At 40.7% G+C, this 20,944-nt stretch overlaps 1 protein-coding gene across 2 annotated transcripts in view; it reads left to right on the top strand.

The window, feature by feature from the left end:
• Txk (TXK tyrosine kinase) overlaps positions 1-18,342 on the top strand; it is a 52,860-nt gene extending 34,518 nt beyond the window's left edge. Inside the window, exons 10-14 of one of the 2 annotated variants that reach the window (XM_004645665.2) lie at positions 4,766-4,982; positions 8,075-8,139; positions 10,035-10,153; positions 13,880-14,037; positions 18,252-18,342. In XM_004645665.2, coding sequence (XP_004645722.1) covers positions 4,766-4,982; positions 8,075-8,139; positions 10,035-10,153; positions 13,880-14,037; positions 18,252-18,320 — 628 coding nt within the window. In that variant the 3' untranslated portion in view covers positions 18,321-18,342. Of the gene's footprint in view, positions 1-4,765; positions 4,983-8,074; positions 8,140-10,034; positions 10,154-13,879; positions 14,038-18,251 lie in introns of those variants that run through there. The other variant, XM_023706004.1, reaches the window with a different exon arrangement.
• Positions 18,343-20,944: the final 2,602 nt, after the last annotated feature.

Raw genomic sequence — 20,944 nt, 5'->3', positions numbered from 1 at the left:
CCAGCAAAATAGCTTAGTGGTCTAAAGCACCTGGGGACCTCGGCTGGTTCCCCGCACCACATCTGTGCCAGCTCCACCCTCAGGGCAGGCTTAGCCAGCACCTCCCCACCTGCCCCCCCCCCAAAAAGTTCTCACATCTTCAGGCCATCCAGATAGCTCAGAGGACTAAAGTGCCTGCTTAAGCAGATGCGTGGACCAGAGTTCGATCCCCAGCATGCCATGCCAGCCCTGACCCCAGGGCACACGGACATAGCCACTGAGATTGAACATGGTGGCACACACCTGAAATCCTAGCACTTGGGAGGCTGAAAAACAGAAGGATCACTGAGTCCAATTTGTGTAGTGAGACCCTATAGACCCTGTACTAAATATATTAAAAAAAAAAGAAAAGAAAAAGGAAGCCAGCCTGTCCATTCCACTTGGACGGCTTCTGCCATAACACCCTGAGATGCAGTGATTTTACTTTTCCCTCGGCTTGTCCTTGTCATTCACTCCTGAGGGGGATCTATGTGATACTTACCAGAAGTAAGGGGACCCTGTTTTATTAACCACACTGCACATGTGTAAGCAAGTGGAATTTAGCTGGCATAAGCTGCTTCTGGACACGCAGAGAACAGGGATGAACAAACTAAGCTCAGCACTTTTAGTCAGCGGTTCTAGACTCTCCCCAGCCAGTTAAACCTCTGAGTGACGCTTCATGCATCCTTTGTTTAAGCTCTGGGTTTGTGTCCCTGGATGAGTTCCTAATAGCAGTGCACCACTCGGCGATACATTGACCAATCCCATTTGCAGTAATATAAACGTTCCCAAGTGCAACTAATTTCTCCAGGAACTTCTTTGTATCTCTCAGTTCATTTTGTCTTTGTAGTAAAATATTTTAGTTTTAGAAAGATTTTGATATTTTATACTCATGTCAAACAGAATTGTATAAGATAAAAACTGAAACACCCCAGTCCTTCTTCCTTACTCCTCTGAAGGGATAATTGATTTTTTTTGAGGGGTAATGAATTAATAGTAAAGTTTTTTGGACTCATCCTCTATTATTTAAATTAAATAATGTTTTTTGAATGCTTTTTATTGACACTATCATAATGAGCATGATTTTAAACTCAGTACTCTCAGAAAATAGGCAGAGAGATTAATCTATTGTCTTTCCTAGCAGAGTAGTAGCCTAAGTTTTTATTCTTTTTGTCAGATCTTTAAGTAATTGTATTTAGCCTTAATTTCTGCCTAAAGAATCAAAATTTCAAGAAGGTAAATGAATAGAAGTATAGCTAAGGCCAGGAAGGAGGATTCAGAAGTGAGAAGGAAAGCCCTTCCAGAAGTGCTGAGGCCCACGTCTTGGCAGCTCTTTTGTTAATGTGAGGATTTAGAAGACAAGAAGCAGAGCAGCCCAAAGGCAGCTAGCTCAGAAAGAGATCCCAGCTTGCCTGGGTTTGTCTTAAACCATGCGTAAGTGTGGGTTGATTGCAAACTCTTGCTAGGACAGCCACAGCTAATTTCTCAGCCAGCCAAGATGGTGCACACCTATAATCCCAACACTCCAGAGGCTGAGGCAGGAGGGGAGTCATAATTTTGAGGTCAGGCTAGGCTAGATAGTGATCCAAGGTCAGCATGAACTACAGAGAAACCCTGTCTCAATCAATCAATCAATCAATCAATCAATCAATCAATATCACACAACTCTTGATTAGAAATAATTTATTTCTGCAAAATTTCATAGCATCTTTTTTAGTTTTGTTAAAGAAAATATAATACCATTTATATGACTCAGTTTTTTATTTTCCTTTTGGTTGGAGAGACAGTAGGGAATGGAACTCAGGGTTTCGCAAGTGCCAGGTGAGCACGCTGTCCCCAAGCTATATTCCCAGCTCCCAGTTTGTTGCATTCATTCATTCAACAAGTGTCCATTGCTGACTATATGCAGACACTACACTAAGTTCTACAAATGTGATGGCAAGTGAAACATATCTCTCCTAGTCTGAAAGAGTTTATCCATGCGTATGCTCTTGAGAAGATGGGAAAGAAGACTGGCAGCAAACACGTAATCAACATAATTTAAAAGAGAGATAGGCTTCAGGCTGCACAATAGAATGAATTGACAGACACAAGGACTGGGTTTGGGCTCAGGTAGATTGGGTTGTCAAAGAAGAGGGTAAGTACTTAACATGGTTTGTATTTTAGATCACACTGCCCACTCTGTGGAGGAGATTTTTGGGGCATCACAAGTGCAGGGGTACAGATGGAATATGATAGTGGGTGGGATGAGGGCAGAAATAGGAAGAAGAGAGGAGTTTCAGGATAGCTTTTTGAGATAAAGACATCAAGACTTATTAACAAATTACACATGGCAGGCCCTGGGAGGAGACTAGGGGAAGACAGATGCTTCCAAGGATAGGAAATGGTTCCCCTGACGGAGATGGAAAAAGACACTGTCTGCTTGGGATGTGCTGAATGTGAGAGGCCTAGCAGGTGGCCCAGGGTGACCAAGTGGCCAAGTAAATGCACAAGTCTGGAGTTTAGGAGAAAGGTTGAAGTGAAAGGTATTGATTTAAGAGTGATCTGCAGAGATGATATTTAAAACTGTGAAACTTGATTCAACCACTAAGAGAAGGGGATAATTAGAAAAGGACAACAGGAGAAGCCAAAGATATGAAAATATTTAAATAATAAGCATGCCCTACAGTGAATTATATCTGCTTCTTTAAAAGTATAAAGTTACAGCTAAGAAGAATGCACTTGTTCAAGGGATGGGGAAATCGCTTGGCAGTCTAAGCACTTGTCTGGCAAGCGCAAGTACACTAGTTCAATCCTGGGTATCACATGTTGTGCCAGCCCCTGAACGCTGGGAAACCTGGTGTGGTGGCACATCCCTGTAATCCCAGCACTAGGAGGCTGAGGCAGGAGGATAACTGTGAGTCCATGCTGCATAATGAGACCCTGTATCAATAAATAATAATAAAATTTAAAAAATTAAATGCACTTTTTCTATCCCCCCATGAGAAATATGTGTCTTCTTTGTTTGGCTAGACCCCACTTGCAGGGTTTTTTTTTTTTTTTGCCTAATTTCTAATAAAAGTTTGATTTCTGATAGATTTTTGTCAGTGATTTTTATCAGTGTTCTAATTCTGAAATGTTTGATGTGAGTCCCATCCTGCTGATTTCTTGTTTTTATCTTTTTTTTTTTCCTTTTCCTTTCTCTTTTCCTTGCCCTTTCTCTAGTTCTTTTTTCCTTTTGAACAATTTCTCCCTATTTTACAATGTCTACTGTACACTTTTTTCCTTATGTGCTCTTTCTGTTTGTCATACCAGGAAGACTTCCACATAGTATCATGCCACCTGAAAATGATAATAACTGAATTTTGTCCTTTCCTATCATTATTCCTTTTCTTTTTCTTGTCTAATTACTCTGGCTATTTTTCCCAGAACTATATTGAATAGGAGTGATGATAGTGGACATATTGGTCTTATTCCTCATTTTGGAGTGAAAGTTCTGTTTCTAACTATTTAGTATGATGTTGGCTGTTGGCTTCTCATAGATGGCTTTTATCTGGTTGAGATAAAGACCCTCTATTCCAGTCCTCTGTGGGGTTTTTACCATGAATGGGACTTTGTCAAATACTTTTCCTACATCTATTGAAATGAACATGTGAATATTCTCTTTGACTCAGTTGATATGGTATATTACATTTATTGACTTGCATGTGTTGAACTAGCCCAACAGTAGGGGCATTTAGTTATACCTTTGCAAAGTTAGTATCTGGAGACACAAGGTTGTCTAGTGACTAACAGCTGAAATTGCCCAGACAGGGTGTTTTTCTCAAGACTGAGGTGGCTTGACTGCTTTAGGCACTCTGGCCTTGTCCTGTGCTCCCATGTATGATCAATTTTCAGCTTCAGCGGCTCCTAACAATTATAAACATTAACTTGAAATTGTTTTCCATGGTAACCAGTTAGCATAAAAGGGTGAGTGAAAGAGTGAGTGTTATGTGCCACACATGAGACAATAAGTTTTTGAAGTTTAGACTCAAAAGCCCTAAGGATTCTTGTTTGTCTGTTTCGTTTTGTTTTGTTTTGAGATAAGGCCTCTATGCAGTTTTGAAGACTGGCCTTGAGCTCATTATGTAGCCCGGGCTGGCCGCAAACTTGCAGCAGTGCTTTTGCTTTAGCCTCCTGAGTGTGCTGCCGCAGCTGTGGCTCTAGGCATTTAACAGGCAGAATTCAAGGAAGTGTGTGTGTGTGTGTGTGTGTGTGTGTGTGTGTGTGTGTGTGTGTGTGATTACTAAGTACACACCAGGATTTTATGTTGGTAAATGTTTTCCAGTCTCTAACTATATCTAAGATTTTTATTTTTAATGGCTTTACACTTTAGAGTTTATTTATTTTTTTTACGGCCACTGATCAGTCCTTTCTCCTGCCTGCTGGCTCAGGGTTTTCCTTTTGAGTGGAAGGTTGGAATTCAAGGGGCAGAACTCTCAGTCTTGTGCCTATATAGGCAGTAATGAGGCAGAAAAAGGCATACAAAACTAAGCTGAGAAAGCCAGAATGTTGACAAGAAGAAGATGGGGCATAGATATTTTGCATTGACAATGACATTGAAAATATTCTACTCCTGCCTTCACTTTCTCAGTGCATAATGTGGAAAGGAAAATGCTTTCTCTGTGGTCTGGTTGATCCTTATCTTGATAATGAAAATGATGCATAGATGCTACATATTACCATTGGAGTTCAAATGCTTTTCAATGCAAATATCTTCCTTCTACAGGAAATTGTCACATCCAAGGCTAGTTCAGCTCTATGGGGTGTGTACACAGCAGAAGCCCCTTTATATCGTGACAGAGTTCCTGGAGAATGGGTGTCTGCTCAACTACCTCAGGGAGAGAAGAGGAAAGCTTGGGAAGGAAATGCTGCTGAGTGTGTGCCAGGATGTGTGTGAAGGAATGGAATATCTGGAGAGGAACTGCTGTATTCACAGAGATTTAGTAAGTATGGTGCACATGAAGTTGTTATTCTACATAGTATACCTATATTTGGAAGGAGATCACAATTACTTCAATACTTGGAAGAATATATCCTTTGGCTTAATATTTAAACATTTCACTATTGATGCAAAATATTTTTTTATTTTTTTCCTTGAATCTTTTTTATTGGTACATTTTATATATACATAGTGATAGCATTCATCATAGGGGAATTGTACCTTGCTTCAAACAATAGTTTCAAGCATTTTTTTAAAAGATTTAAAATTTCTGAATTTAGTTCAACTTATACCACATTTCCAAGAAAACTGAACCTTTTGCAAAGACATTTAAATAAAATCATACCAATATGCACAAAAATGAAATTGTCCAAAACTTCTTGTAAAGAAAAAAATCATTAAAGCATATACATAAAAATATTAGCTATGGAAGAACAAAATTAAATAGCATGTTATTCCACATTAGAAAGAAAAAAGAAGGACCAAGCGTGTAAGAAACTAGATTAAAGGACTGAAAGGAAAGATCTGTTCTTTTTGAATTTCATACTTAGCAAATATACCTTTGAAAACTAAAAGTAAGATTTTCTAGTTATACAAACTTGCAATATTTTAATACCTCCAGAAGTAGCATATAGGAAATAACAAAGAGCATAATTCAAAAGGCAAGAGAAGTTGCAGTATGCTCCTGGATGAACAATAAAGAGCTCTCAATATGATAGTTATGCAGGACTATATAAAAGATATATTAGATGAACCCTTATTTAAAGGTCATGATGCAAAACATTTTGTAAAGTGAAAGTTTACTTTAACTTGCCCACTGATGCTCTTTTGTAAATACTCCTTAAAATAAATAACCACCTAGCTCATTAACTAAAAATGCTGTACTTTTCTTCTCTTCTTTAATCCCTTCTTCAGTCTTTCTTCTTTCCTTCCCTCTTTTCCCCTTCTTACTATTATTCAGACATGTGCCAAGTGTTTAGAGTAAGCTGAGCACTCTGCTAGGCACTGGAGAGAGAGCCAACAGGTTCCTGCATCTCCTACCCAGGGCTGCAATTGGCCCTGCATGCAAGTGCTTTGACAGTATTACAAGAACGTGACTACATTATTGAGAAGACTACAAAACTTAAATCACCCTGTTCTGCAGGGCTTAGAAGTCCCTATTTAAAAATGACTGTCTTGCACCAAGAGAAATGCCAATACCATGACTTCCTTGTTTTGCTACTTTTCCTTGAATAACGTGTTCTCTCCAGGCAGCATTTATTCAGGATATTGGTACTAGTCCTCTGCACCTGTCCATGTATTATTTCTAAATTTTAAAATTGATTCAAATGAGAATCTTGGAATACTCTAAGAAATCCCTGATCCTGGCACTTGGAAGTAATCTCGCGTTGCTGTTATACACAGCCCACAGAGAGCGTATTACAGTACTTGTCATTCAGACTGCCATATTATGGAGGGTGAAAGGAAGCATAGTTACATGGGAACACATGCTCCCCACGGCTTAGAATCACAGTACCATTTATTACTCATCTGATGTTGTATATGTGCTTCATGAAGCCTGGATTCTACATGGCTGAGACTTCTGAGGTCGAGCTCAGTGTGACAGAAACACAAGTTGCAGAGCAAAGGTTCTCAAACTTCAAACTTAGCTGTGCATTAGAATCCCTTGAGAGCTCTGAGAAAAATCACCGTACCAGGCCGCTCCACAGACCAACTCAGTGCGAGCCTCTGGGGGTGGTAGCAAGGAATCACTGTATTTTGCAAGTTCCCCTGGTGAGTTCTGTGATGGAAGCTGAGAAGCGCTGCTCTAGGGTTAGATGCTCTCAGTTCTTATCTCTATTTTCTACTAGCAGTGTGGCCCTGGGTAGCCTAGCTAACCAGTGAAGTAGTGCTAACTGTAACATTTCCCTCCTATGGGTCTGTTAGGAGAGATTATATGAATTGCTGTGTAATTCATGTAGTACTTGAATGCATCCATGCCTGGCCCATAGGAGAGCTCTAGCATGCCAACTGTTGTCACTAGAGCTAAGCCACCATGTTTCATTCCTCATGGCACATTGCTCAGGACCCAGCACACAGGAGTAATCGCACAGAATTGGAATGGATGGAAATCATCAATTCCACCTAGCTCACTTTCCTGGCCTCTTCATGTTTATCTTTCCCACTAAGGATTATAACTCAAACCCTAGCCATGTAGCACTTCTACTGGCTCCTGGTGGCTTCTCACTGATCCCCCTGTCCTTGGTTCTTCCTTGATCACTCATTTTCTTTGTGTTCTATTTCATTTACTTTCATGTCAGGTAAAATATGTGAAATAACAAAGGAGCCTTTCTCCTGTCAAGAGCCTCCCAGTGCTGTCACTTTGGGGTCACTTCTGGCATCTTGGAAGCAGGTCCCCCTGGTTTACAATTTCAGTTTCTTGCTTTTGTTACTGGACTCACTGAACCACAAATGCACTACGAAGAGAAAAATTCTATTGCACCATTCACCTCTGTGAGGCTAATAACCAAATCAATGATTTTCTTGACTAATTTGCTAAAAATAGACCGTTTTGGTACTAAATACATTATAATACATTGCTTCTGAACTAGATAGTACTACGCTTGGTTCACTGGGCTAATTTTAAGAAATATGAAGTTATCACTATAGTTATATTTCATAAATGTAAGTTTAACAAATTATAATAACTTCAATTATAATCCCTGCTGGAGATTCCAAAGGTATGAAATGACTGTGCTTTGTCTCATGTATATTATTGTGCTTCATTTATGTCATGATTTGTAGCTTGTCCTCTGTTAGATTGAGTTCATTCCCGTCTTTATCAGGACCTTTCTTGATAAAGACTAAATACTTTTGAGACTATGTGTAAAAGTAAAAGTGTTACCATTTTCGTGGTTTATTGAAGAATCATGAGAATTCATTGCATAAGGGCAAGCGATTGAATCACGCATACCGTTGGCAGCAATCACCATCCAAACAGCAAGGCTGTCTGCCTGGACATGGTAGGCGGCTCAAGCAAACAAGCCAAGTGGGAGGAGAAACTTTTGAAAGAAAAACTTGTAACCTCAGTTGGATTATGTTTTCTTCTTTCTACAGGCAGCAAGGAATTGTTTGGTTAGTTCTACGTGCATAGTAAAAATTTCAGACTTTGGCATGACAAGGTATGTGCTGTGCATAATATCTATATATGTATTTTATTTACTCATAAGAAGGAATCTCACATTTGTCTGCCAATAAACTGCTCTGCTTTTATACTGTGGGAAGGGTTGGCTAGATTGACCTGTGTGGATTTCAGCTCATGTGCCAATTTTAGCAGTACCTGCTTATCGTTGGCTATTCTTTTTATCTTCCTTTGGGTCATTATTAAGAAAACTATGGTAGTTCTTAAAGATGAAAAGAATTTCCCAATCTATTCATATGTTTAAGATTAAGAAAAGTGCTTTTCTTGTAAGTATGCATTTTTGAAAGAAAAGGAAAACAATCAGATTTTTCTAGATCACCATCAAACACTTCTATCATTAAATTTAGTAGTTTAAGTCCAAAACTGAAGTGTGAAATATCTAGCCATCTGTTTGTACAACTTGAAGTTGATATTTTGAGCCCTCTTTTCTGGGGTGCTAGCAATTTAGCAGCACACACTCAGGATTTCTCCTTGACTTTCCTCAGCATCAAAGGCCCAGTCTCTCCCGGGGCCACATCCTGAAAAGGTGCTGGCTTGCCTGGCCCTGCTGCTGTCTCTGCACTGCAGCATCATGGCAGTCACTGTCCTTCTGTCTTAGCTGTGGCTGTCCGACCACCCAGGTGACTACAGCTGCTTCAGAGCTGACATTCTCTATGACCAGGAACTCCACGGGGCTAGGGCTGCACTGACCTAGGCATGTCCACAGTCATTTTGTTTGTTTGTTTGGACTCTTTCTATCTTCCTGGGGCCTCCACTGGAAAGAGAGCACATATCCTGCTTCAATATTAAGTCCTGCGAACCTCATGTGTAGTTGGGAAATTCCTTCCCTGCTGTGTGTCCCAAACAGCTCTTAAAGGGGATAAGGTCCAAGATCTTAAGCCAATAGTCCCCCAGTGTCTAATACTCCTCCCCATTCCTTTCTGTTTCCCCAGTCCTACTAACTCAAGGGAACTTTTTCCAGACAGATGGGTGGTAGTGGTGAGATTTCACTCTCATTCATGAATCATTTTTCCAAATAACTTGTTAATAATTGAACTCTTCTCTCAAAAGTCTATACTTTGGAAACTTCAAATCTATGGAAAATAACTTTCTCCTTTTGTTCTCTATTATTTATTTATTTTTATCTTCAAGTAAGTAGTTTGATCTTGGACTCAATAAAGGAGGGTGTAAAGATAGAATAAGGTGTTTTCATAAAGTATATGGAGACAACATTACAAAATAATTTAAGAATATTTTATTGTACACTCAAGGGACATTTAGCTCACATTAGGTATTGCCTGGCCTCTCCAGATTCTCGCACTAGCCTAGTCCTTACATACAATTCTCAACAAATAGAGGGGATTTAACACTTTTTGTTGTTTGAAAGAAGATTGTAGTTATTCCCTATTTCTTTTTACACAGGGCCATTTTAATACATTATGGAATTTTTTTCACATCTACTATATGTGTTAATATATTTTTATCCTCTTTTGTGTCCCACAAACTATAAGCACATGAAAGAAAACATGAAGTCTAACTTTGAATTCACTCTTTTCTAATGTAAGAAGAGCACTTTTTAAATCATAGTTGTTAGAGCATACATGATTCTTCACAGAGCTAAAGATGTATCATAAAGAACAGAAACCATGTACCATATTTTGGCTTCATGAATTATTACATTTTTCAGAGACCCAGTGAAGTTAAACATGATGGAACTTACTTGGGGGGAAACACTATATGGGATGATTTTACAATTTGCTAACAAGAGAAGAAGGTGTACAGAACCATTCTGGGGTAAAATACTCTGTCGTTTAGCAACTCATAGTTAAAAAGGATTTCAAATAAATAAGAGTAAGAGATGAGCAATACAATGTGCTTTGAATCTGATGACTGTAGGTATGTCTTAGATGATGAATACATCAGTTCTTCTGGAGCCAAGTTCCCAATCAAATGGTCCCCTCCTGAAGTTTTTCACTTCAATAAATACAGTAGTAAATCTGATGTCTGGTCATTTGGTAAGTACATTTGATGGAACTTGATTTAATATAATGGATAATAGTTCTGTTTAACTTTGATTTCTTAATATAGCATTTTGATAATGTCTTGTATCTGTGCTTTCCTTTGTTTTCTAGTCATATCCAGATAGTTCCCCCCCCCAGTGGGTGTTATAAAAGGTCTGTCTTTGAATCTTTTCCTTCATGAATTAGCACTTTCTATAAAGCCATAACAGTGTATTGACCGAGAAAGCCAAGTTTTCCACATCACTGACTTGATAGAAAATTATCTTCTCATCGGACTAAACAGCCTGCTGAGACAAGTGCAGGGACTGGGGTTCGATCCCTGGTACCACAAGCCATGCTAAGCTGGCCATTGAGACTGGCATGGTGGTGCATGCCTGTAATCCCAGGGCTGGGTAGGCTGAAAACAGGAGGATCACTGAGTCCAAGCTGTGTAGTGAGACTCTGTACCAAATATATAAAAAAATAAATGAATAAATAAATAAATAAAATAAGCTTGTTTATGTAAAAAATTATCTTAAGGCCTTTAACTGAATTTCAAATGTATTTAATAAATTTTAATGGCTAACCAAGCAGCTTAATTATTTTCAACTGTTCAATTGATAACATAAATGTAAGGCATAAATTTTAGAAAATGGTACTACCTCACTGTATTACCTTCAAGTTTTATGAGATATGAATATAGCCTTCCTTAGACTCTGTTTACTGATAGTTATACTGACTTGTGTTCTTCATTGAGAAAAAGACACTGGAGGTACACGTCCAATGCAGTCTGCTCTTTGAGTTGATTTTCGAAGTATGGCAGTAAATTTGCAGTTTGTATATTCACTTTTACCCAGACCTTCTTAAGTGGCTCTGGGTTTGCATAGAATTCTGGCCCTCAGAAGGATGTGAACTTTATTGTCTACAGTAAAGTTAAGCTTGTATTTACCTCATTGGCTCTGTACTAATGTAGGCCAGTCTTATGTAGAAGTCATAAGGCCACATCGTAGAGACTTATGGACAGCAGTATAAGGCCCTCCCTTGGGGGCTGCAGAATGAATGGAGCTCACTGAGTTTCATTTATCTCTCTTCCTACCTAGACAGTGAGCTTCTTGATTGAATGGACTGGTCACATTGCCAAGGAATCCTCTGGCCCTAGATAAGACTTGCTTTTCGTCTAGTGAATATTTGTAGAACAGGTGAATAGTTAAATAAACTCTCTATATATATATATTATTTTTTAAAGAGAGTACAAAATAGTCTTAAAACAGAAAAATTACAACTGATGCAGAATTTCACTTAACAAAATAATATGAATTTCATGGTATTTGTCGTAATACATAGTGTTGTCTTCCAACTATTATTCATATTACAGATACATGCAGGCGAAATTGGAAAAAGAAGAAATATATAAGAAATTAAGAACAAAAAGGGACAAATAATTGAAAAAAGGAGACAAAACAAATTAAGCATTATCTGGCTCTTTCCATAGACCAGCAGAAATCCACAGTAGAGTTGTCCAAACCATCCTGCCAAGATACATAGATATATCTTTCCCCCCTCCCCTCCTGTCCTTCTCCTCAACTCAGTAACTCTTTCCTTTTGAATAAGTGCATTCCCCTTTCTTTGTATCTACTGTACCCTTCAGATTCCATTTTTTTGTTTTAGGTTCTCACACTAAGGAGACAATACAATGTTTACACATGTGGATCCGATTTATTTCACTCAAGAGAATGTTCTGCAGTTGCATCCATTTACTGACAAAAAGCCTCAAATTTATCCTATTTTATGGCTGAGTAATACTCAATTATGAAAACTGCCACATCTTCTTTATCCATTCCTCAGTTGATGGGCATCTGGGTTGGTTCCAGGATTTAGCTTTGACAAGTTATGCTGCTATAAACATGGCTGCACATATATTGCTGTGGCATGATGTTTTCTGTTCTTCTGCTAGTACTTCTATGAATAGTCTTTTTATTTTGTGCTGTCTCCTGCCATTTCATCGACACCTTTTATTCTTATATTATTTTTATTTGTGTCATCTTATAGCTGCTGAATTGTTATTTCCTGGTTCCTTGTTGTTTTTAAGGGATCTTTTCTTTTATTAGCTGCACTGTTTTCTTCGAGGTCTGAAAGTCTATCTTCAGTTTCATTCAAGTAGTTTTGCCAGCTTTGAATGGAATTCTTAATTTCCTAGATATCTGTTTGAATCTGCTTCATGCATTTTAATTCTTTCCTGTATTGTTCATTCAGTGCTTCTATCATTTTTCTATTCTCCTATATATATTTTTAAATCCATGTCTTCTTTATCTGTGCTGAGCAATTTTTTCATGATTGTTGTCATTTCTTCTTTCTTTCTGTTTTTTGGTATTTTTAAATGTATTTTAGTACAAAGTTTACAGGGTCTCACTACGTAGATCAGACTTGCAGTGATCCTCCTGTTTACAGCCTCCCAAGTGCTGGGATTACAGGTGTGCTCCACCACGCCCAATCTCAGTTGCCAACTCAGTGCACCCTGGGGGCAGGGCCAGCATGGTAGGCCTGGGGATTGAACTGCTGGCCCCTGCATCTGCCTGAGCAGGCACTTTAATCTGCTGAGCTATTTGGCTGGCCCTCTTTTTTGACCTGGGAGATTATTTCTGATCTCATTTCTGCCGAGTCTGATGGACTTATTGCTTTACTTTAGTTGCTATCATTTCAGAAATTTCATGTTCCAAGTTCTTATATGTCTTTGTCTCCTGGATTTGTTCTGGGTTGGCTGGAGGACTGAGACTGCTTTTTGCTCCTGTGTTTCAGCATTTTTGAAGCTTTCACCAATCATCCAGAGTTAGCATTGATGGGAGAGTGGTGGGACATAGACCAGTAAGGTTTCTGGTACAGTGGGGAGCAGAGTAGGCCCCACCAAGTCTCTCACTACTAGTCAGGGGCAACTGGTTGATGCTCAACAAAGCTTCAGTGTTGGTGGTGGGCTTGCGCTGGATTCACCAGGATCCCATGGGCTACCCAGAAGCCTCCTAAGGCTTTGAAGGTTGGACTAGTACCAGCAAAGCTCCACTGCTTTGTACTGGGAGCCAATGGACCTAGCTCACCAGAGTCCTGTAGGGCCATCCAGACTCCTTTTATGTTCTTAAATGGTTGGGCCAGGCACCGGGAAGTTCTGAGACTGTGCACACTGGGCCCACAGATTGTAGTGCTCCAGAGTCCTGTGGGCAATTTTTAAGTTCTTAAAGGAGTTACAATAATCAATCACCCCTCAATTATTGAATACGTACTTCTATATAGGGTCCCTGCCACATAGGCCAGGGCTCTGCTTAGTAGCTGTATCTTTCAGTGGAAAAAGGTGGATAGGTACTGTCTACTGGCTGGGATTCTCTTGGTTTTAACAGGCAACAGAGTCTCCGACAAATCCATCATTTTCTGTGCAATGGCAGGATGGTTATGGATGTCAGGGTGTGGGTACATGAGCAGTACTGAGGAATGAAAATACTACCAGCATTTTCACCCAGAAAGGAGGCCTTTAAGACCAACCCACAAACAAAGGCATGTTGTTGCTGGGATTATTTTCAAGTCCCAGGCCCCTCAAGTCTCAGGTGTGCAGTCTGCTTCCCGGCTAGAACGCTGTGCAATGACAACTCTGTGCTGGAGGAAAAAATAATGCTTTATAATGTGAAGCAAACAGTTCTTTCAGTTTCAGGTAAGCATTTCTCTCTAATCCCTCATTTTAATGCATTTTGTTTGTAGGCGTTTTAATGTGGGAGGTTTTTACAGAAGGAAAAATGCCTTTTGAAAACAAGTCAAACTTCGAAGTTGTGGAAGCTATTTCGAAAGGTTTCCGGCTCTATCGCCCTCACTTGGCACCCATGTGCGTCTACGAAGCCATGTACAGATGCTGGCACGAAGTAAGTGTCATCGCCTTTCCCTGGCAGCAGTGCCAGCCTCTGAGAGCAGACCTGATTGTCACTAATGCTTCCCAGGCTTCTAACAGCACAAGGCGCGTCCCTCCTTGCTAATGGCCCTGAGAGCCAGGAGCACTATTTGTGTTCAAAACTCCCAGGACAGTCCTGGGTCCATTCTGGTTTTAACAATGGGCTTTCAGCTAAGTTTTCCAAGTCTTACCTGAGATTGGTCCTCGCAGAAATTCCTAGATATTTTATCACCTTTAGGAACTGATCAGTAGAACCAAGGGCAGAAACAGGTCTGTTCAACTTCCACAATGAAAAAAAAAAAGGATGGTGTTTTTATTTGTTTCATTCCACTTTCATTTGCCTTGCATTTCAGGGCTAAAAGTAATGAGCTTCATCTGTCTGTGCCCTTTAACACTCTTGGTAGAAAGTTAAAGCAGGATAGAAATTAAGGTGGAATGTATGCCAGCAGGCCCCCTCAGGAAATCATTTCATAGGAGCCCAGTTTCTTCTTTGTTGAAAGGCAAAGCTTACAAATGAAGCCTGGAAGTTTCTTCCCACCTCTGCTTGTTCTGGGCACTGACCCCCCAAACTCTTCCTCTTTTTAGACTCCTTTGTTATTTCTTAAGAAATTTTATTTTTAAAGAGCAGAATATATTTATTCAGGAAAAACAACTTTCTGTCCAAGAGAGGGACATAAGGAGACCCTAGTGGGTTGCCAAGGAACCAGGTTTCTAGGTTTTTTTTTTTTTTTTTTTCCGGAACTGGGGGTTGAACTCAGGCCCTTGTGCTTGCCAGGGAAGTGCTTATTCCACTGAGCCATATCCCGGGCCCCTTCTAGGGATTTTTATAGAGCAAAACCATGAGGTGAGGTGGATCTAAAGTGGGAAACTTGGGAACTCATTAGGTGGGCATGAGGTGGGACAAAACTATGGTCAACCAATAAGATTACAAGCTTCATTGCTCAGGTAATTGATTAAATTGGGTCAAATCAAGTCACTTAGCAAGTGGGCAGGAATACAGAACAGGGACTTTTCTTGTGGGGGCTGGATTAGTGACTCTTTCTGGCCTTTTCAAAGTGATTGATACCTACATCAAATATTAACCCCTTAGTGCCTGCTCCAACCCTGGGGTGTGCTGAGATGGCAAATGAGACTGCGAGTGGTGGTGCACACCTATAATCCCAGTGCTTGGGAGGCTGAAAACAGGAGGATCACTACAAGTCCATCTATGTAGTGAGACCCTGTAGACCCTGTACTAAAAGCATTAAAAAAAAAAAAAAAAAAGGAACATCAATCCCTTAAGTCCATCCCTCTTCGTATGCTTTTGTCTTGAGGATTGGCCCATTAAATTTTATTTTATTTATTTATTATTTATTTATTTGTATTTTAGGGAAGGGTCTAGAGGGTGTTTAGGGTTTCACTGCTAGATCAGACTCATAGAAATCTCCTGTTTACAGCCTCCCAAGAGCTGAGATTACAGGCATGCACCACCACGCCCAGCCTCAAGTGCTCTCTCAGCATGCCCCGGGGGAGGGGCTGGCACGGCAGGCCTGGGGATTGAACCCCCGGCCCCTGTGCCTGTTTGCAGGTGTTTTAATCCACTGAGCTATTTGGCTGGCCTTAAATTTTATTTTAAAGAGAAAAGAAAACAAAACTTCAAAACAAGATAATAGGAGAGTAACAATGGTTAATACACTATATACTGTTATTGTTGATCTTTTTATTTATTTTTAGAGAAATAAAAATAATTCAAAAAATTTAGAAACAATACAGAATTTCACTAAACAAAATGACAGAAATTCAACAACAGTTGTTAGATTGCAGATTGTTGTCTTCAAATTAATTAATTGTTCAGATTACCAAATATAAGTGTAAAATTGATTAAAAAATTAAAAAGAAGAGAGAAAAGAAATTTAAGCATTAAACTGCTCCTTTCGGTAGACCAGCTGAAATAAGGAGTAGAGTTAGCTAAGCTATCCTATGTCTATACGTATATATTTATTTTCCCTTCTTTCTTTTCTCCTTTCCCAAATCCCAGTTTCTTTTTCCTTTTGAGCAATTTCTTCCCATTTTACAATAGTGACAGCATCTTTTGAATCTTCTTTGCTCTTTCAGCTTCTCAAGTTAAGGAGACAATACAATGTTTACACATGTGAGTCCAGTTGATTTCACTTATGAGCATAGTCTCAAGTTGCATCCAAATTACCTATGAAAGTCTCCATTTTATCCTTATTTATGCCTGAGTAGTACTGCATTATATAAAAAGGCCACAACTTTTTATCTATTCCTTGGTTGGTGGGCATTTAGGCTTTTTTTTTTTTTTCCAAGATCTATCTATTACAAATTGTGCTGCTTTGAACAGGGGTGTCCTGTATTTTTGAGAGCTGTTCTTCATAGCCGTAGCTTAGAAAAGTCCATGGTTCTAAAAGGAGTTTCCTCTCACCTAAACAAAATCATTTGATTTATAATCCATAAATAATGGAAAAGTCAGCATTTCAAGTGATGTGATTGCTCATGTTCCAGACAACCATTAAGTTTATAAAGATTCCCAATATAGGAATGTATTTTATGTATGATTAATTTCTCCACAAAGAATCTTGAAAGAGAGAAAAAAAGTTAAATAAGTGGTTAGTAATAACAGTTGTAAGAATGTCTTTGTAATAACAATGTAGATAGCTCAGGAGGATACACACAGTACAATGGTTTGGTTTGCAATTTTTCAGGTTTACAGTGGCTTGAGAATGATACATTCTCAGTAGAAGCCGTACTTTGAGCTTTGATTTTTTTCCTAGCAGTAGGAGTTAGGCTCCTCTCTCCAGTGCTGGGCAGAGGATGCTAGGCACAGCTCCCAGCCAGCCACATGATCAGGAAGATAACCAGCCAATACTCTAAGAATGCTGTGTTGATAAGCTGTGATGGTTGTTATGATAGGTGTATTAATGTTTTAATTTTTTAAATCTTTATTTATTTATTTATTTGTTTGGTACAGGGACTCACTACACAGGTCAGATTCAGGGTGACCCTCCTCTCTCAGCCTCCCCCGCACGCTTGCTGGAATTACAGGTGTGCACCACCATGCCATATTTTGGTGGCCTGCACGGTGTGCCCCAGGTTCTAGGGCCAGCACAGCATGCGGTACCAGGGATCAGACCTGGGTCCTTGCACTTGTTGGATAGACACTTAGATCACCAAACTATCTCCCTAGCCCAGTCGATCTCCTTTTTATTACTGAAAAGTGATCAGACACTTAGATCACCAAACTATCTCCCCAGCCCAGTTGATCTTTTTATTACTGAAAAGTGATTCCCTTCCCCTCCTCCCTCTTCTCTCCATCTCTTAAATTGAGGAGCAACTTTATATTATTGTTTATGAAACAATATACATGTACATGCTCACTGATACTGAGATTTTATCTCAGTGTCTGTGGATATGAGACAGAGAGGCGGAAGGCATACATAGGACATTCACAGAAACACTAAGTAAACAATCTTAGTTTCAAGTTGCAAAGTTGATTAAAACAATGTTTTGGTTATATTAATTTACTTGCTTGCAAAAGTTGATTTTGCCTGTGACTCTTCCTGAAGTGCTTAGCTGTCACTAGTCTGGAATGTGATTAGGTTCCCACTAAGAGACGCATTTCATAACTTGTACCTGGAGAACTTCAGCTTCATGCAAAGTTCCCCAGCTCAGGCTTGGAGTCCTATGGAGGATGCGTGCCTGAGCTCACATCATCTGCTCTGTCCTTTCCATCGCTACTCCACAAGGCATCTTAAAAGACAGAGAAAAAAGTTAAGGGGAGGAGGGTATATGACCTCACATGTCAAATACTCAGATGGACCTTTGGCAAGAAGGAGCTTTCTGCGGTGATGGAAACATTTATACTCTGCTGCTCCAGGAGCTAGCTCCGTCTCTCTTTTGAGGATAGGAAACATGGCTAATGTGACTAAAGAACTCACTTTAAATATTTAGTTGTAATAAATTTCAGTGAGCATCTGTGGCTAGTGTTCAAAGTTTGGGCCATTCCAATTTTGTAGTGCTCTATCACATTACATTTTCACACTCACATTTCACTGCCTCTTTGTCGGCCCAGATGTCTTTCTCTTGCTTCAGGACAATCAGCCTGCAACCCGGTGTCCACCAGCCCACCCTGTTCCCTGGCCTCTGAGTGAGCTGGAAGTGGAGCTGATCACCTGTATTTCCCTTTTCCAGAGCCCTCAAGGCCGCCCGACATTCAGCGAACTGCTGCGGGGTCTCTCAGAGATCGCAGAAACCTGGTGACCTAGAGAGGAGCGCCAAGCCCCAGGAGACTGTGGGTTGGGTGGCTGCTGAGGAATAGCTTCTTCTGGAGTCAGTCTTCTTGGAATCAGTACAGAGATCATAGGTTTTCAAACTGTAAATTTGAGAATATTCTGGCAATAGTTTTTCTGCATGTGTGAGAGGAATTTCTAAACACGTATCTTTCTGTAATGTCTTTCACATCCTCTCTGTGAAGAAGAGAAAAGGCTGGAAGGCAACCTCTATGGGGTGCCCCAGAATGCAGGAATGCCTGACTCCTCGTAGGCTAAGGGAACTTCTGTCCTGAAGACCAGCGGTCACTGCTTTGGTAAAGCACACACAGGAGTGGAAGGAGCCATGCCCGGCTCATGGAACAAAGGACCCACCTGGCTGAGATGTGTGTTTTGGGGTTGTACAGAGACTCACAGGAAACACACCTTTAAGAACCACACAGGTGTGAGCATTCTGGGGATGCCTTTGTAAATCTTCACATATGTCATTTAATAAGCTGTTTTTTCACATATTGGGCTACATTGGACAAGTCCAGGATTTTGAATTCAAGATGAAGCAATGAGGAATCATGGATGTCTTTTTTTTTTTTTTTCCATGCACTGTTTGTAGGAATGAGTAGAAATGGACCATTATTATTCCTTGTTCCTTAGATTTCCAATAAGGAATAAAGTGTTATAATACCTTTATAATAATATAAAGCAAGTGGGATTACAGTAGCAGCTTACTATCTCAATATTGTCCTACCCCACATCTGGGAAACATGACTCTGGGAAACATGCTTTATGATACTTCTTGGAAATTAAATTGTTGGTGACTAGTAAATCACATTCCTTCTTTTGCTACTGTAGGAGCGATATCTTGGGATATCCAGGGTGCTCAATAAATGTACATTATTTCTTTTTTAAAAATGTATTTAGAACAGGGCCTATAGGATCTCACTACATAGATTGGACTCGTAGAGATTCTCCTGTTTTCAGCCTCCAAGTGCTGGGATTACAAGTGCATGCCACCACATGCAGTCTCAATTGTGGTCTCAGCATACCCAGGGGACGGGGATGGCACAGCACGCCGGGGATTGAACCCCCACCACTACACCATGCCTAAGCAGACACTTTAGTCCACTGAGCTGGCCGGCCCAAAAAATGTGCACTATTTCTCAAGAATATCAGGCACAAGAGGAGAATTGATCTGTCAAGTGGTAGTCTCTTGAAATAGTTGCATAAAATACTGAGCTACTGGGCTGCAGAGATAGCTCAGCGGTCTAAGTGCCTGCCTAGAAAAGCACAAGGATCTGGGTGTGGTCCTCAGTACAGCATGCTGTGCTGGCCCCACCCCTGGGAGTGTTGAGCCTGCCAACAAGACCAGGCGTGGTGGCACATGCCTGTAATCCCATCCCTGGGTAGGCGGAAACAGGACGATCACTAGGAGTCCAAACTGCTTAGTGAGACCTTGTACCAAATACATAAAATTAAAAAAATATATTCTGAGCTGCTTCTGAGGCTTTCATGCCAATTTGCCTTTGAATTTAATCATAGTAAGCCAATACAGAAAACCTTAGATAGGATGGAGACAGGGAGGTAGATTTTGTGGGATGGGCAGGGGGTTAGAGTAGGTGGAGAGGGTAGAGCTGCGAAGGAAGGGGAAAGTAAAATAGATTATGATGCAATATGTTATAGGTACCCATTTCCCCAGAATAATGTCATTATTATGTGTTGGAAATATTTACTAGTAAAATTGTTAGGTGTCAAAAAACGAGTAAGAGCCTAGTCCTAGCCCAGGCCCGGTGAGTGTGTGGGAGAACTTCCCGCTACCCTGCGCCGGAGGGACCTATTACTGGTCCCAGCCCAGGTGCAGTGTGGGTGAGACCCTCTTTCACACCCTTGGGATGACCCCCACCACTCAGCAGCACCTCCCCCACACTGCCCACCGACTAGGAATTTCTACCGCGTTCCGGGAACCCCCAGACCCAGCCCTAGCCCAGGCCCAGTGAGTGTGTGGGAGAGCTTCCGGCTACCCTGCGTGGGCAGGAACACCCAGCCCAGGTGCAGCGAGGGTGAGACCCTCTTCCACTCCCTTGGGACACCCCCCCTACCACTCCACAGTACCTCCCCCTCCCTGCCCAAGGAGTAGAAATTTCTGCTCTATTCCGGGAACCCCCAGATCCAGTCCTAGTCCAGGCCCAGTGAGTGTATGGGAGAGCTGCCTCTCCCCCCTACTCCATCTTGTCCCCTCCAGACTCAGCTCAGGCCTGGCATACAGGCTTGGATGAAACCCTGCAGCTGCAATCCCTGCAGAGAGTACAGGGGACAAAACCACCCAGCTAGTCCAGGAGCAGAACATCTTGCCAGAGAGGCACAACAGATTCACCCCCAAGAGGAGGAACAGGAAAGAGTGGAGCAGAGCAGCGAGACCCAAGTAGGGCACAGCTGGATAAATCCAAACTTTGTAATCTGCACCTGAACTTCAGGAGGTGCTAAGGTTATAATTGCAACAAAGATCTACAACAAAGGTCAGAAGATAGTGCTACACAAAATAATGAGAAGGAACAAAATGCAACCTCAGAATCCAAGCCCACCTGTAACAACTGCAGAGTACACTAACACAGAACAAATTGG

Source organism: Octodon degus, unplaced genomic scaffold, assembly GCF_000260255.1.
Source record: "Octodon degus isolate 3935 unplaced genomic scaffold, OctDeg1.0 scaffold00235, whole genome shotgun sequence".
NCBI classification, from domain to species: Eukaryota; Metazoa; Chordata; class Mammalia; order Rodentia; family Octodontidae; genus Octodon; species Octodon degus.
This window is presented reverse-complemented; position numbering and strand designations above follow the sequence as displayed.